Here is an 18,093-nt window from a genome sequence, read left to right on the forward strand (position 1 = left end):
ATCTTCGTTAAATTTGCCAAATCTGTTTTAGCAAGCATTTAGTGGTATAGGCACTAATTGTTCTCTTGAAGAGCCAAGAGCAATGCTAGGAATAACAGATAAGTAATACAAACCTAAAGTTTATTTCCTTGCAGTAATGACCACCAGTTCAAGGATCATGTTACATAAAACCACTGGAATACCTTCTTATTAATACTCATGCTGAAACTGCCTTAAATTTTTAGGATGCGAACACACCCTTCACACCACTTTCCTTCTTCCATGTAGCACTGTGTGACCCACATGGGTTTGGCACATTTTTTGACTAATACTATAGAAATAATAAATATTTTCACATAAAACTGTGACCTATAGATACTCTTTACAAGCCTGTAAACTATGATTTACACACTCAGGGCAATGTTTAAGTTCCTCACTACAGCCTCTCCTCACTTAACAATGAGTCGGACTTACAACGGGTGCAAAGGCGACATTAAAACAATATGGTTGGCACAATCCCACTACCATTATAGTATGTGCCTTGCTTAGAAACAAATTCATTTACCAATGTGGTCTTAAGAACTAACTCTGTCATTAAGTGAGCAGAGGTTGTATTTAGTTTCATTCTAGGTTCCTTCCAAGTGTTTGTTTTATATTTGCTAGATCAGGTCTTTCTTAATCAAACTATGCAATTTCCCCCTGTAATACTTGTTTTATTTATGACAAAAAATTTTCAGCTTCCAACAAATGATGTCAGTGTAAACAGTTACTATTGTAATGCTTGAAGCTGTAACCCTTAACCAGTTTACTGTAACTTTGCTTTTTTTTTGGCCACTTTCCTTATGTTATTTATATGGTGATTCAGGAATCTTAGTATCACTTTTTCCCCCGTTTCAGTATCATGTTATAAATGGTATATAATGACGACACGTTGACGAGTAGGATATGGGCAACACATGGATATTTTTATTGTTAAAAGTGTTTTGCTTGTGCAGCAGGATTCTACAGTTGAATACAGGCATCTATAACAATAAAGACAGTGGAACTGGAGAGGTAGTTTTTAGATGATCAGTCCCATATCCTTGATAGAAATGGTCAGTCCCTTAGCCTATAGTAGAGGAATGAGGTCAGAGGCTTGTATACTGGAGCTAGAAGTAAGGTGCAGCAGCTGGAGACAACCAAAGGTGAACAGGCTCTACTAGTGGAAGTAGGTTATGCTAAATAGATGTTAGCAACTGTTTAGCATGATAGTTGCTAGCAATATCATATTATATGACACAATACCATGGCATCTTGGTACAAGGGATGTCTCCTCCTGTTCTATTGTTAAAAAGTTGTTAACATGACCTACTTCCACTAGTGGGCTAAGGTACTGACTATCATCTATCAAGGCTAAGGGATTGTGTTGTAACTGCCTGTATTAGACCTTAAAAAAAAAAGCCCGCTGCAGTCAAAACATTTTGAAAACAATCCACTGAACACAGAACTAAAAATTTTAAATTCATTTTAGGTACTTTGGGCTAAGAATTTCTATTTTTGTACCACTTTCTTCCCAATTTCAACTTATCAAAGGCTTCATCAGTTAGGGAATGAATTGTTTCAACTGGAACCCATTTATTTCTTGGGTCATTTTCAGAAAATGGATCATCAGTTCTTACATCAATATACTCAAATTCTGAAGGCACTATTAACCTATATGCATGAAGAAACATGCGATAAGGCAAAATGTCGCGGCGATTGGAATAAGTAAAGTCTCCCACAATGGTATGACCAGACTCTGATAAATGTACCCGAAGTTGGTGGCGTCGACCTGTTATAGGCTTCAAGAGTAGCTTAGTGGCTGGATAACCTGAAATAAAATAACATGCAATATTAATATTCTGGAAAGGTGAAGCTTCAGTATTAGACCAGCTGTGGGGGGTCACTCATGAAAATACAGCACTGCAGTGGAAAAGAGAAACAAACCCTTGCACAGCACTGATTATTTTTTCTTTTTCTTAAAAGAGGCTATATGCACCAATTTATATCTTTGATGTCTTGCTCTTTCAGTCACCTTTAATGAGGTTCAAAGCTTTCATGAAGATACAATAGGCAAATGCACAATAACCCCCCCATTTTTTTCTATGAATGTATAGTAATAATACACTGCTGTATACTAGGCAAATAAGAGAAAGGGTCAGTTGCTCTTCCCTGGATTGAGCCTGTGGTACTGGAAAATACCTTCCCCTCAACTGAGGTTCCATGAGGGACTCTTGATCCAAGACACAACCTGCCCTCTCCTTCCTCGGACTGAACCTGAATGCTTCTCACAACTCCATGGTGTTATATGACCCCTACAGATTTAGCTCTTCCCTGTGAATGTAATAATACAATGGGAAAACAACTAGTTATACTGATGTCAAGCTCTGAGTTTCCCTACCTTCTTGACCCTTCATTGGAACAGTCACTCGCACTCCCTGGGAAACTTTTACTAGATGCTCAGGTTGAGGGAATAAGCAATGATGCAGTATACAGGTGTTTAGTGAAGACTGAGATAGCAAAAGATATAGAATGTAGAGCAGATAAAAATGGAGAAAGAATGGGAGGAGGAAGATAAAGAGATAGAAAAAAAGTGTAACACAGGAAAATATTTATGGAATATGATGCCACTACAAACCAAAACAGGGAAGAAATAAAATGCAGTATTAACCCTTTGACTGTCGCAACCCCCAATCCTGAGGTGTCTCCTGGTGTCGCAAAATTTAAAAAAAAAAAATTATTTTTTCTTATGAAATGATAGAGAATCTTTTCCCGATTGTAATGACACCAAAAAAACGAAATTTGATGGAAAACTGACGAAATTATGCTCTTGCGAAGTTAGCGACCTCAGTGGTTTACAAATCGGCGATTTCGCCCACTTTGAGCCCTATTTTCGGCTAATTCCATTGTTCCAGTCGCCCAAATTCATAGCTATTTCTTTAGAACTCCATATTTTCTATCGATTGAGTACAAGAAACTGCCCATTTACCGATTTCAACTACCTAATAATGTGGTCAGAAATTTGCAATTTGGCCAATTTCACGAAAACTAAAAAATATGACAATTTCAAAATAAGGTCCAGAATGAACAATGCAGACATTCCTGGCTCTAAAATAACATTTTCTTTGCTCATCAGTCATGTCTCCAGGCCCCTCTCATATTACTCTTGCTTTCTATTTTGAATTTTTATTCAAACAAAAAATAGAAGACTTACTATTATGCAGACTACTGCAATACTGTAATAATTGTATAAATAACATCAACCCATTCATGACTGCATATCAGAATGGCTAGTTGGACATTTATTGGACAACGGCATCATTTGTTTACTTTTGAACATTGGCAAAAATCAAACATTTCCCCTACTTTGAGCTCCATTTCTAGGTTCTTTTTATAGTAAAATCAATCAAAATCACATCTATTTCTATAATATGTTTTCCATTCTATCAAATGAGACCAAGAAAACGAGAATACAACCATAAATACTATACGAAAATAGACCACAAAGTCGGCATTTTGATTAAAAAAAAACGGTCGGAGTTTTTTTTTTCTCATTATGCACTGCATGCTCCAGGATTTTTTTTATATGGTGCACACTGACCACACATACCCATTCTCTCACATGTGGGCCTACCAGCTTTCTCCTGCTTGATTTGAAGCCGCTAGAATTTATGAGTATATATACGTCAAACACGGTACCTCGTAAGACGTATATATACGGCCGCGACAGTCAAAGGGTTAAAACTACAGAACAGTAAGGGTATGTAGAGGAGTCTGAGGAAAGCGAGAAGAATGGAAAAATGGGAGTAGAAGTAAATGCAGCAAGAAACTCACCGTCATATAAACCTTTCTGAAGAACCAAAAGCCGTGTGTGTGCAGTCTTACAGTGACCAGCGTAACGCCTCAGAGGTGTGGCCATTTTTATCCCATACCATTCTTCACGTGTATCATTGCCTGCAGCAAGGAAACCCCAAGTCATTCACATAAATGTCCACAAGTTATATAATTACTTACCAGTACATCTTATAAAAATGTTTCCTACTGTTAACCAGATGGTTATTTGGTAGAGGTCTCTTTCCTATCAGTAATCTAAACCATTTTCTGACTGTAATTTCCAATTTGTGGGGTTTTGCACTTTTTTTTTTTAATATGATGTTACAATAGTGCACAAATAACCTGCACATGGTAGAACAAAACTTATGACAATGTTTTGTCCAACTTGGGTCTTTAACTAGTGATAGTTAATGTCCATGTCAGATCAAAACATCATCGTAAGTTTCTTTCTCCTATGTGCAGGCTATTTGTGTATTGTTCCAGTTACTGTATTGTGCCTTTACATTTAATATAATGTTATTTATGTATTCATACAGTACAATGATTGCAAAAGAAGGCCATGATGATCAGATGAGAATTGTCAGAAGGGGCCAGTATGTGTTGATTAAATGCGGTTAGCTGGTTACTATATTATTTAATTTTTCATTGATAATATATACTGCATGTGAGGGGTTGCATACCAGTAGAAAAGAATAATTTGGAAATCAAATTAATCCGTGCAAGACACCCAAAAGTATTGAAAAAAAAAATTTAACACATGAAATATTAATTTTAATACACACAAACTGAAGAAGACATGCACAGTTACATGACACTTACCTTTATTGAAGATCTGGTGATGATTGATGGGATGGGAGGAGGGAAGAGTGTTGATGGTGTTAGTGTTTAGAAGGGGAATCCCCTTCCATTAGGACTTGAGGTGGCAAGTCCTTTTTTGGGGTTACTTCCCTTCTTCTTTTAATGCCACTAGGACCATGTTGAGAGTCACTGGACCTCTGTCGCACAACATATCTGTCCATAGAGGCCTGTACCTCCCGTTCCTTTATGACATTCCTAAAGTGTTTCACAACACTGTCAGTGTCACAATTAAACACTTGTTCAGGTTTCAATTCTTCATTGTCTATGTACTCCTTGAATTCCTGCACATATTTTTCAGCTGCTTTTTGGTCCAAACTGGCAGCCTCACCATGCCTTATCACACTATGTATGCCACTACGATTCTTAAATCTCTCAAACCAACCTTTGCTGGCCTTAAATTCACTCACATCACCACTAGTTGCTGGCATTTTTCTAATTAAATCCTCCTGCTATCTGTTTTTCGTTGATCCACACCAATAACAGTCTCTCAACATCTTCTATCACTTGCGATCTCAGTTTCGAAAACATAGTTGCATCTTTGGCAAGAACAGCTTCCTTGATTGCTGTTTTCTTGGCCACAATAGTAGCGATGGTTGATTGGGGTTTTGTGTACAGTCTGGCCAGCTTGGAGACACGCACTCCACTTTCATACTTAGCAATGATCTCTTTCTTCATATCTATAGTAATTCTCACCCTTTTTGCTGTAGGGTTGGCACTAGAAGCTTTCTTGGGGCCAATGGTGACTTATTTTGCAGGTGCAATCACTAAAAAGGCTGTGATAATATGAAATGTTCCGATTGTATGCTTGGAAGTGACCGCGGTGGCTGGCTGGCTTGTAAACACTGGCCAGAAGTGGACGCGTCTCAGACGGAACGAATAGTGTTGGTCGAGTTTTTTAGCACTAGTCGAGGCAAAATTTTTGTGTTAAAATGTATCGCTGGTCGGATTTATCGTTAATCGATGCCATCGTTGGTCGAGGGTCCACTGTATAATAATAATGATAATCATCTCCCCACACATGCATTTTTCTCCATTGTTTGAATATGGTCTTTTCTGACACACACTACCTCTATATATTACAAATATTTTGGAAAGTATTTAATGCCAATGTTATCTCACATAATTACCAGCACTATGTATAAGTAACAGGTTAACTCACCTATTGGAAGATATATGTCCAACATCTCTTTTGAAACATGACCCCTTACAAGAGCCAAATAGTACTTGTCAACTCGCTTATGAACAAAACATTTTGCAACTGCTGCTGCAGCACTCCTGTGAAGAGCTACACACAGCAACCCACTAGTGGAGAAGTCGAGACGATGAGCAAATCGAAATTCATGTCCAAGCTTCTGACTGGCCAAGTGAGGAAAAAGTTGTCGAAGTTGCGTTTGGACTGTTACCTGAAAATTGTGCATAAATTTCCTATTAATATAACATAAGAACAGAAGAGTACAGCAGCAGGACTACTGGCCCATGCTTGGCAGGACTTACTCATGCCTAACTACTCGTGTACCCGACTACTCCTGTACCCAACTACTGTACTTGCCCAATCTAATTCAATGATGCTACTAGGTAATTTGTCCACTCATCCATAACTCTGTTGCAAAACTGGTGCTTTCCTATTCTTATATTCTTTGTAAATCTAAATTTATATTTTTATATACTTTCTAAATCTAAATTTATATTCCTATATACTTTCTAAAGCTAAATTTATCCAACTTGAATCTACAAAACCTATCTTGGTTAGATATTTTCTTCTTTATATATTCCAAATTTCCACTTGTAACTGCTATCATAATGCCCTATTTCTATGCTTTTCTCAAGAGTGTAAATTCAGTGCTTTTAGCCTAGCTTTGTCATCCTTCTCTATGTTCTCATGTGCATTTATGTTCAATCTGTAATATGGACACTAGAATTAAGCTACATAATCTAAACAATTATTTTTTTTAAACACACCAGCCATCTCCCACAAAGGTAGGGTAGCCCAAAAAAGAAGAAACATTTTCACCATCACTCACTCTATCACTGTCTTGCCATAAGCATGCTCACATTACAGCTTGGGGGGGATATCTGCTGTTTGGAGGGACACCTGAAATGTCGTATCTATGCACCTCTGGCAAGACAGTGATAGTGTGAATGATAGTGAAAGTGTTTCCCCACCTCGGTGGGAGACGGCCAGTGTTAAAAATGTTATTGATAACAACCATATGCTGTCAAAATGATGGTGGAAATGTAATCAATAAAATTTTTCAGTTTGAATTCTAATATTGTACAAGCCCAAAAACCAACCTGAAGTCTTACCTCATCTACTGAGGAATCACTGTTGATGAGAACATCATATCTTTTGTTAACTACAATGTAATGACAACTCTGATGAACAATCTGAAATAGTCAGAAGTCTTACTGTTATCATTAAAGACTTATCTAAATAAGTATTATTATTACAATCATTATTACAATCAAAATACAGCAGTTTAGAAGTATATACATATAAAGATACACAACATATCCCTCCAAACTGCCAATATCCCAAACTCCTCCTTTAAAGTGCAGGCATTGTACTTCCCATTTCCAGGACTCAAGTCCGACTATATGAAAATAACCGGTTTCCCTGAATCCCTTCACTAAATATTACCCTGCTCACACTCCAACAGATCGTCAGGTCCCAAGTATCATTCGTCTCCATTCACTCCTATCTAACACGCTCACGCACGCTTGCTGGAAGTCCAAGCCCCTCGCCCACAAAACCTCCTTTACCCCCTCTCTCCAACCCTTTTGAGGACGACCCCTACCCCGCCTTCCTTCCCCTATACATGTATATTTATATGCTTTCCATGTCATTCTACTTTGATCCATTCTCTCTAAATGACTAAACCACCTCAACAACCCCTCTTCTGCCCTCTGACTAATAGTTTTATTAACTCCACACCTTTTCCTAATTTACACACTCCGAATTTTCTGCATAATATTTACACCACACATTGCCCTTAGACAGGACATCTCCACTGCCTCCAACCGTCTCCTCGCTGCTGCATTTACAATCCAAGCTTCACATCCACCAACACTCTTATATGGATGTGAAGCTTGGATTGTAAATGCAGCAGCAAGGAGACGGTTGGAGGCGGTGGAGATGTCCTGTCTAAGGGCAATGTGTGGTGTAAATATTATGCAGAAAATTCGGAGTGTGGAAATTAGGAAAAGGTGTGTAGTTAATAAAAGTATTACTCAGAGGGCAGAAGAGGGGTTGTTGAGGTGGTTTGGTCATTTAGAGAGAATGGATCAAAGTAGAATGACATGGAAAGCATATAAATCTAAAGGGGAAGGAAGGCGGGGTAGGGGTCGTCCTCGAAAGGGTTGGAGAGAGGGGGTAAAGGAGGTTTTGTGGGCGAGGGGCTTGGACTTCCAGCAAGCGTGCGTGAGCGTGTTAGATAGGAGTGAATGGAGACGAATGGTACTTGGGACCTGACGATCTGTTGGAGTGTGAGCAGGGTAATATTTAGTGAAGGGATTCAGGGAAACTGGTTATTTTCATATAGTCAGACTTGAGTCCTGGAAATGGGAAGTACAATGCCTGCACTTCAAAGGAGGGGTTTGGGATATTGGCAGTTTGGAGGGATATGTTGTGTATCTTTATACGTATATGTTTCTAATCTGTTGTATTCTGAGCACCTTTGCAAAAACAGTGATAATGTGTGAGTGTGGTGAAAGTGTTGAATGATGATGATGAAAGTATTTTCTTTTTGGGGATTTTCTTTCTTTTTTTGGGTCACCCTGCCTCGGTGGGAGACGGCTGACTTGTTGAAAAAAAAAAAAAAATCATGGGGAGGCAAGCACTAAACCAGAAGGGGTCATAGTGTCTGGGTAAATGGGAGGTAATCAGGATCGATCCACGAAAAGGGATAATAGGTCTAAGTCTGGACTGATGATGAGGGTCCTAGGCGTGTTTTGCTTTTAAAAATTACAATAACAAAAGCCAACAACTTTCAATACAAAATGCAGTGTACATATATTAACCACCTAATTTTTTATATGTAAACCATCTTATACACAAATTTATACATATATAAAAAAAACTTCACATTTGTTTTGAATCCAAGCCACCAAAATTTTTAATTAAAAAAATACAGAAAAACAGAAATTACTGTAATTATTGTCAAATTGTGGAAGACAACAAGAAAAGACTCCCAAGTAGTGTTCTAAAACCATCGAAATTTTAAACAATATAGTACTCTATTGGCAGTTTGGAGGGATATGTTGTGTATCTTTATACGTATATGCTTCTAAGCTGTTGTATTCTGAGCACCTCTGCAAAAACAGTGATAATGTGTGTGTGTGGTGAATCTGTTGAATGATGATGAAAGTATTTTCTTTTTGGGGATTGTCTTTCTTTTTTTTGGGTCACCCTGCCTCGGTGGGAGACGGCCGACTTGTTGAAAAAAAAAAAAAAAAAGTACTCTATATGATAAAACTGAGGTAGGACACCATGAGCACTGCTTTTATTGGAAATTTAATAAACAAAATTATTGTATTAATAGTAAAAAAGAAATACTGAAGTGTATATCTTGCTGCTACAGAATAAGCACGTCTACTCTAGTGTGAATTCGCTTAAGAGAATAAATACATACTGTATTACAATACACTATATACAATGCAATGTTGTACATTCAGGTACTAGCTTTTATATATTAGTTCTCTACTCAAGCAATGTATACTGCAGCAGAAACTATTACAATTTACAAATGTTTATTGGAAATTATATAGTTTACCATTTAAACCTGGGCATTTAATAAGGGTTAAGATTTTAAAACTATCATCACTAGCATTACTGCCGACTGTACAAAGAAATTACCCAGCATTAGTACTTTCAGTAATATAAATGCTGTATACCTACCTCTATGTCTGTTATTTTAGGAGGTACATTATGACCCAGCTTTTGTCTAAATAGGTGACATAAACTTTTGGAAACTCTCCACACAAACTGATGCCAAGCCTTACAGACCATCTTCTCAAATATTAGCACTGCAGTTTCATCTAGTCCAGACATTTGCCTAGAAGAAAAGGAGGAATGATTTAATATAGTACTGAATTCAATTGTTTGGCATGAGTTCTACCATGGCATTAGTTAGCTCTTTATTTATATAATGCTATATACTCTATAGAGGTACAATTATTACGGTAAAACACAAGCGAGTCCTAAAATTCACAGCATTCACTTCCCATGGGTTCAAACCCCACTCATTCTGTAATTTATTTGCAATCGTGCTATGATTTAGAGAGATTTAAGACTGAAAACTGCATCACTGCAAATAGTCAGTATAGATATTCTGTACAGAGGCAAAATTTTATAACCCATGTTACATCTAAGATTCCTTAAAAAAAAAAAAAAAAAAAAAATCCTACAGGGTAATTAATGGAAATAAATCATGGTGTTTGACTACTCGGCTATCCTACGTCAAGTCTACATAATGTACTACATATAGTGTGTACCCACAACATTCATGTATCCAAGGCACTGGACTGTGTAGCCTCAAGTTCCTTACCTGGAGAGCACACCTGGAGTATACCTTAAGGAGAAATACCAAATCGGTTAAAGTTTTTTCTCCCAGCTCCACTTCCAGCATGCTTCATTCATACTATAGGAACAAAATACAAGATACCCTTAGAACTGAAGCTAAAAACTGCAGGTACAGTAGTACTGTAAACTACATTGTTTTCCCCTACTTGTAATGTGCCCATCCATTTTGCCAAAATTCTAAACACATCCAACATAAGGATTGCTGTTTCAGCCTTTACTATCGTAATAAAAGTGACCAGATCCTCAAACACATCCAGAATTCGAAAAAGCTGATGCATATTCCATCTAAGGAAATTTTATTGGATTAACACCCCTGTCATCAAAAACATGACTTTATCTGGATTATCAACCTGAAGGGTTAATAATCCAGAATGACCCAAAAAGCAGCATCCCTCAGATGTGAAAGTGCTACAGTGAGGCATCCATCTCCTGGACAGGCTTTCAGTTTAATAATAATGATAATAAATTTATTTCTATGCTACTCCACATGGTTTCAAATGATAAACTAAATACAGTATATACAGTGGACCCCCGAGTTTTGGCAGCCTCGACTTTCGAGAAATTCGACCTTCGGCGAGTTTTTTTTTGAAAAATTTGGCCTCAAGTTTCGTGAAAAAACTCGTGTTTCGGCGACCGTCCGGTACCCTTCCGCTCGTCACCGTGCACACAAAACCAGTCTCCCACGGCATTCACGCTCAGTGTGCCATTGTTTACCAACACGTGACCATCACCCCGCGGGTTCATACAATACATTTCATAATACGTAATGCATTGTTTTTCATGCTTGCAACGCTAAATAAGTCATCATGGACCCAAGGAAAGCCAATGCAAGCCCTTTGGTAAATAAAGTGAGTGATGGGGATGTGGAAGAGTTGGTGGAGGACCACAGGGAAGAGCTAACCACTGATGAACTGCAAGAGCTTCAACTGGAACAGCATCAGACCACAGCCGAGGAACTTGCTTCAGAGGAGGAGGAAGAGGGAGTGGATGAGGTGCCTTGTTCAGTGATTAAGGACATGTGTGGAATGTGGAATGAGTTGCAAAGTTTTGTTGAAAAGTATCACCCTGACCAAGCTGAAACAAGCCGTATCTGCAACATGTACAATGACAGTGTTGTGTCCCACTTCAGGGAAATCTTAAAGAAACGCCAGAAAAAGACCTCTCTGGATAGATATTTTGTGTGCCAGGGGTCCAGTGATTCTCAAGTTGTTCCCAGTGGCATTAAAAGAAGAAGGGAAGTAACCCCAGATAAGGACTTGCTACCTAAAGTCCTAATGGAAGGAGATTCTCCTTCCAAACATTAGTGTACACCTTCCTCCTATCACTTCCTCCCATCTTCCATCCACCCAGAAGTCTTCAGTAAAGGTAAGTGTAATGTTGTTGTTATTATTTATTTTAAATGCATGTAGTACTTGATTTCTGATTGTTTTCATTATGTAAATCTTTATTTAATTTGAAAAAAAAATATTTTATTTTAATATTTTTGGGTGTCTGGAACGGATTAATTTTATTTCCATTATTTCTTATGGGGAAAATGGTTTTGAGTTTTGTGAATTTCGACCTTCGGCGGGCTCTCTGGAACGGATTAATCACGAAACTCGGGGGTCCATTGTAATTATAAACTGATGATATGATAACTTAACCTAAGATATGCATCAGCAGTAAATATTCAAACTGATTTAAATCCAACATGAATTGCATTAATACTACTTATGTTTCTCAGAAAGAAGCTCATTTGAAAGAAATTAAATTTCAGTTTATTTTTGCAATATAGTTTGTAATGCCCAATGATAAGTGGGTTCTACCATGGAAATAGTTTTGCCTTCGTGCAACAGGAGAAACCTAACAAAATGTAACATAAAGTAACAAAATCTAATGTAACCTAACCTAACCCAACTTCGTTATTGACATGAAAATGGTGTGTCTATGTTGTATGTGATTTCCCAGGTAAGTCGAATGATTTAGGTGTCCCATAGCTTGACTGCTAGCACACTCAGCTCACACACTGAGGTCCAGGGGCCGTTCCCTGGTATGGCTGGAATACATTAGGACGTGTTTCCATAAGGCACCTGCTGTCCGCGTTTACCAAGCAGTAAATAAGCACCTGGGTGCTAATCAACTGGCGTGGGTCGCATCCTGGGACAAAACTGACCTAATTTGCCTGAAATGCTCAGCATAACAAAGTGCTTTCTATATAAAGTAGTATATCACTGATGTCAGCTATGGTCTATATACCTTGTACATGTACTGGTAGAAATAAAGATAATAATTATTTTTATTATTATTCAGTACTGAATGTTGATTGGCCCTGATGTGCCATTCAAGTAAAAATAACAGTACAGTGGACCCCCGGTTTACAATATTATTTCATTCCAGAAGTATGTTCAGGTGCCAGTACTGAACGAATTTGTTCCCATAAGGAATATTGTGAAGTAGATTAGTCCATTTCAGACCCCCAAACATACAGGTACAAACGCACTTACATAAATACACTTGCATAATTGGTCGCATTGGGAGCTGATCGTAAAGTAGGGGTCCACTGTATTTTATTTTTGTTAATATCTCCAGTGTTAACAATTCGCACAAGAATTATTATATAATCATGGGGAGCACTAAACCTGTAAGATTATACCGCTTCTTTTTGATTATAATAATAATGTAAGATTATACAGTGCATGTGGGGGGAGGGGATGGAAGGTATTTAGGTTTAATTCAGGAACTGAAGCACAGATCCAATTCCCTAGATCAAGAGCCCCTCACCAGCATCAAGGAGCCTCCCTTGAAGAGGGGATTCACACAAGAAATAACTAGCTATCTATTCTGTGTAGACAGCTTGTATTATAATAATAATACCGGAGTTCTGCTGAGAAGCAGCCCTCAATTATAGCTGATTATTATTATTGTTTTATTCATGGGGGAGTGCTAAACCTATGGGGGTTATTCAGCAACTGGGAAAATGGGAGGCAATCAGGTTCAATAAAAGGGAGAATAGATCTGATTCCTTGGATCAAGAGCCCCTCACTGAGGGAGGATGGGGGGTCAGGAGGGAAAGGATTGTTCTCATTCCTTGGATCAAAATCAAGGTGCATCCCTTGAGGTCAGGAAGGGTACCTCTAATTCCTTGGAACAAAAGCCCCTCATTTTCGACAAGACACCTCCCTTAATGGGGTCAGGCAGAGAAGAGTAGCTCTAAATCCTTGGATCAAGAGTCCCTGAATGACCCTAGAGGTCAGGAAGGTAACTACTTCTCGGGATCATCATTAATTTCTGGGTTAATCCAGATTATAGAATATTATTTCTATTGAATTATAGCAACCCATCGACCTCTTGATACCGATGATGGGCTCTTGATCCAAGGCACCGAGCTTGTAGGTAAATAAGCAAGTAAATATATTCAAATAAGGGCACACATGAGTACAATTATCATAGTTTAATATGTAAATTACCTATAACCCAAAAAAGTCAAAGTGACTCATTTCGACTTGGACCTACCTAGCATGGGCCAGTAGACCTACTGCAGTGCTCCTCCGTTCTCGTTTCTAATTTCCTCCTTGTATCCCATTCCCCAAGCACTATTAATTAAATAATTACGGTACACATAAACACAATTATAACACCTCCTAACATACGTATAAATTACCCAGAAAAAAACCAAAGTAACATTCCCATTGGGGTCCTTGCCCCCCGTACGGATTTACCACTTTCCCCATTTAAAAACACACACACCTACCTAGGTATTAAACGGCTCAATTAGTCACTAATAACTGGAATATATAGTAAAAAAGTGATAAATAAGACGGTGGGTCAGACATGCTGCTCCTCCCAAGGTAAACACAACACTGGCCGGGGTTTTTATATATTAATATTATATACTTCGGAGCCTAGGAAAGTTATATATTATTTTGTATTATTTTTGGAGTACCTTGAAGTGTGAGTGTATGTTGGTATATTTTGGTACAGGGATACCTGAGTGCTGTTACTAGGTAATTATTGTATGTAGGTACATGACTGAAACCAGTGAGTGAAATGATTAAGTGGAATGAGTAAGTGGAATGAGTAAGTGAAATGAGTAAGTGAAATGAGTAAGTGGAATGAGTAAGTGGAATGAGTAAGTGAAATGAGTAAGTGGAATGAGTAAGTGAAATAAGTGGAATGAGTAAGTGAAATGAGTAAGTGGAATGAGTAAGTGGAATGAGTAAGTGGAATGAGTAAGTGGAATGAGTAAGTGAAATGAGTGAGTGAAATGAGTAAGTGAAACGAGTGTAATGAGTGAAGTTAAGGGAGTACAACAAATCATAGATAACTTGGACAATTATGTAACACTCATATACCAACCAAAACGAAGCTTTTAGAAAATTTAATAACTTATCATAAGTTTATTCAGTTACAGGTATACATAAATATAGTTCCATGTTTTCATACATAACAGCATATGTGTAGATTACCAAGGATAACCCAGGCCAAAGTGACTTATTTCCTCTGTGAGATCCTTGGACCCCAATGGAACCAACTGGACCAACTTTCACAGTGGACTGAACCCCACTTGAACTGCTGGAACCTGCCTGTGGTTCCCATAAGTTTTAGGTACTGGTACACCAAAGCGCATTATGATTACTATAATCATGGGAGACTGCTAAACCCTTAGGATTATACAGCGAATACACAAATAACCCGCACATAAAAGAGAGAAGCTTACGACGACGTTTCGGTCCGACTTGGACCATTGACAAAGTCACACTTGACTTTGTAAATGGACCAAGTCGGACCGAAACGTCGTCGTAAGCTTCTCTTTTATGTGCGGGTTATTTGTGTATCGTTCCAGTCACGGTATTGTGCCTTTTTTTGTTATATACAGCGAATGGGGGGGGGGGGGGATGGAAGGTATTCAGGCTTAATTCAGGGAACTGGAGCATTGATCCAATTCCCTAGATCAAGAGCCCCTCACCAGCGTCAAGGAACCTACCTTGAGGGGTCACATAAGTGCAATTATCATACATAACATGTATTTAATTATCTAAGATAACCCCAAGAAAAGTTCAGAGATGCGTATTTCCATTGGGGTGGCTTATTTCCATTGAAGTTAAGCTCTGGCTCTTGTTTCTACACTCGTACTTACTTAAATTCTTCGCCTGTCACCACTTCAATATTTTTTTTATTTCTTTGTGTAGTTTACACGTAATAAAACATTGGTGGGAACAAAAGAAAGGCATTAATTATGCAATGTATTTCGGCAAACTCATCCCCGCTCCCCTTACCCAAGTGTTACATACATACATACTACATACATATATACATACATACTACATACATATATACATACATACTACATACATATATACATACATACTACATACATATATACATACATACTACATACATATATACATACATACTACATACATATATACATACATACTACATACATATATACATACATACTACATACATATATACATACATACTACATACATATATACATACATACTACATACATATATACATACATACTACATACATATATACATACATACTACATACATATATACATACATACTACATACATATATATATACATACATACTACATACATATACATACTACATACATATATACATACATACATATATACATACATACTACATACATGTATACATACATACTACATACATATATACATACATACTACATAAGTAAGTTTATTCAGGTATACACAAATACAGTTACATAGAATTATCTCTCTATAGCAGCATATGTGTAGAGAACCTAGGATAACCCAAAAAAGTCAGACAGAGTGACTTATTTCCATTGGGGTCCTTTTACCTTATTATTATAATATAAAGGTTATAATATTTTCTTATTATTCTATAATGAAGATAACATCTTATTATCATACTAAAAAGACTATCTAATACACGAGGGTCATTAAGACTATCTACAATACGAGGGTCATTACTAGGAATAAGGTAAAATTTACACGTATGTTAGATAAAAAATAGAAAATCATTCCCCTCCCTTTCTGTAGCTACATTCATCAGACACCTTTTGGCACTCTTCTTGAACTGGTTCATGCTATGACTGGCTTTGACATGTGCGGGTAGTCTGTTCCATTCCTTTATTGCTGTACAATAAAAGGTGTTTGAAGCCTGGCCAATGACTGTGGGTACTACAAAGTTGTGCTCTCTCCCCCTAGTACTATGATTGCTTTGGTTCCCAACCTTGACAAAATTGACAGCAAGATATTCTGGACACTGTTTGTGAGCAATTTTATAAACATGATTTAGCTTCAGTTGTTTTACTCTGTCTTCAACATTCATCATATCCAACTGCTGTAATTCATCCTGGCCTACATGTTCTCTTGGTCCCAGCCCCAGGATGAATCTTACGATTTTGTTCTGGGTGATTTGCAGTCTATCTATCAGTCATATATACATACATACTACATACATTATTTTATACTTTTCATAACATTTTGTTGCCAAATTTTCAAGTTTGTATGTTCAACTCCAACCTTTATATTATCCTTTGTACCTGTGTACCTGTCTACCATCTTACTATCATATTATAACCAAGTCATTGCCATTGTTATTTTTTACTTATTATTCTTTTGGTACTTTAATTTGTGAATTTTATTTTGTCAATTTAAATCTAGTTATACTCTTGATCTTGTTAACAACCTATATCAGACCCTAGTGCAATTGCAAGTACCATTTTAATTTGTATTTTTATAAGTTTATATTATAAGTCCTACTCTAAGATTATTTTCATATCTTAGTGACTATATTGTGTGTGCAGTTAGTGTATATTTCAATTATATCATTGTTCAAGGCCCTTAACTATCTTTTGCTAACTAGTACCAACTACCTCATATTATTTTTGTTTACTTTTTATAGTACAATATATTGCTCAACTTATTATATATAACAAATCAGATCTTACTCCCACATCAATATTATATCATAGTGACTATCTGTCATTTTAACTTTGGTTACCATTACTTAATTTAGTCCCTTATATTTTTTCTCTTATTTTAGCTTTATTTAACTACCTTAGTTCATATATTCACAATTGTTAAAATAATCAAGGTGCTATTCTCAGGTGCTAAGGTGTAATAAGCTCATTATTTTGCCATTATATTCGTTTATTTGATTACCACTTTTTTGTTCACCACAAATTATTTTAGTCCCTTTTATATTGCCTCATTTATTTTAGCTTTAAAGAGCTACCTTAGCTCATATTTTTTACATTTGTTAAAATAATTCAGGTGCTATTTTATAGCTTTAGAATATTTACTTTGTCTTATACTTAATTCTAACTATAGTTTCACTATAAATCTTATGATAACAAGCATTGATCCTGATACCAACCTCTTATCTAATGACTTAAATGAATCAAACAGTAACTGTAATTACTACACAGCAGAACAATCAAAGGCACTTCTCAGAGCCAACAACAACATAACTGTCTTTAACTACAATATCAGATCTTTAAGCAAACATTACGATGACCTCATAGCATTACTAAATTCCCTGCATGCCAGTATGTCCATCATTACTCTCACTGAAACCTGGCTAAAGCCTGATACTACAGATGTCTATGCCATTCCTGGTTACACAGCCATACACAACTGTAGGCCAGATCAACAAGGGGGTGGCACAGCTATATACTACTCAGACCAACTAGAATGTATCACTAATACTTGCACAAGGGATGAACATGGGGAATATATAATAGCTAAATTCAAATCCAAATACCTACAAAAACCTCTCACAGTGATAAACATCTACAGAGTACCACAGTCAAACATTAGCGTTTTAGTGAAAACCTAG

The 18,093-nt window shown here is 37.1% G+C and overlaps 1 protein-coding gene across 2 annotated transcripts; it reads right to left on the minus strand.

Moving 5' to 3' along the window:
• Window positions 1-106: 106 nt before the first annotated feature.
• LOC128691900 (RNA pseudouridylate synthase domain-containing protein 1) lies at window positions 107-14,127 on the minus strand. Of its 2 annotated transcripts, XM_053780870.1 has the most exons (6): window positions 13,998-14,127; window positions 9,584-9,740; window positions 6,994-7,074; window positions 5,849-6,092; window positions 3,832-3,951; window positions 107-1,828 (listed from the first exon to the last, which is right to left on the minus strand). In XM_053780870.1, exons 2-6 carry the CDS (start codon window positions 9,734-9,736, stop codon window positions 1,500-1,502), a joined length of 927 nt encoding a protein of 308 aa, XP_053636845.1. In that variant the 5' UTR covers window positions 9,737-9,740; window positions 13,998-14,127; the 3' UTR covers window positions 107-1,499. The 2 variants fall into 2 exon arrangements, with proteins under 2 accessions (XP_053636845.1, XP_053636846.1); XM_053780871.1 differs by lacking the exon at window positions 6,994-7,074.
• Window positions 14,128-18,093: the final 3,966 nt, after the last annotated feature.

Source organism: Cherax quadricarinatus, chromosome 75 (assembly GCF_038502225.1).
Source record: "Cherax quadricarinatus isolate ZL_2023a chromosome 75, ASM3850222v1, whole genome shotgun sequence".
Taxonomy (NCBI): domain Eukaryota; kingdom Metazoa; phylum Arthropoda; class Malacostraca; order Decapoda; family Parastacidae; genus Cherax; species Cherax quadricarinatus.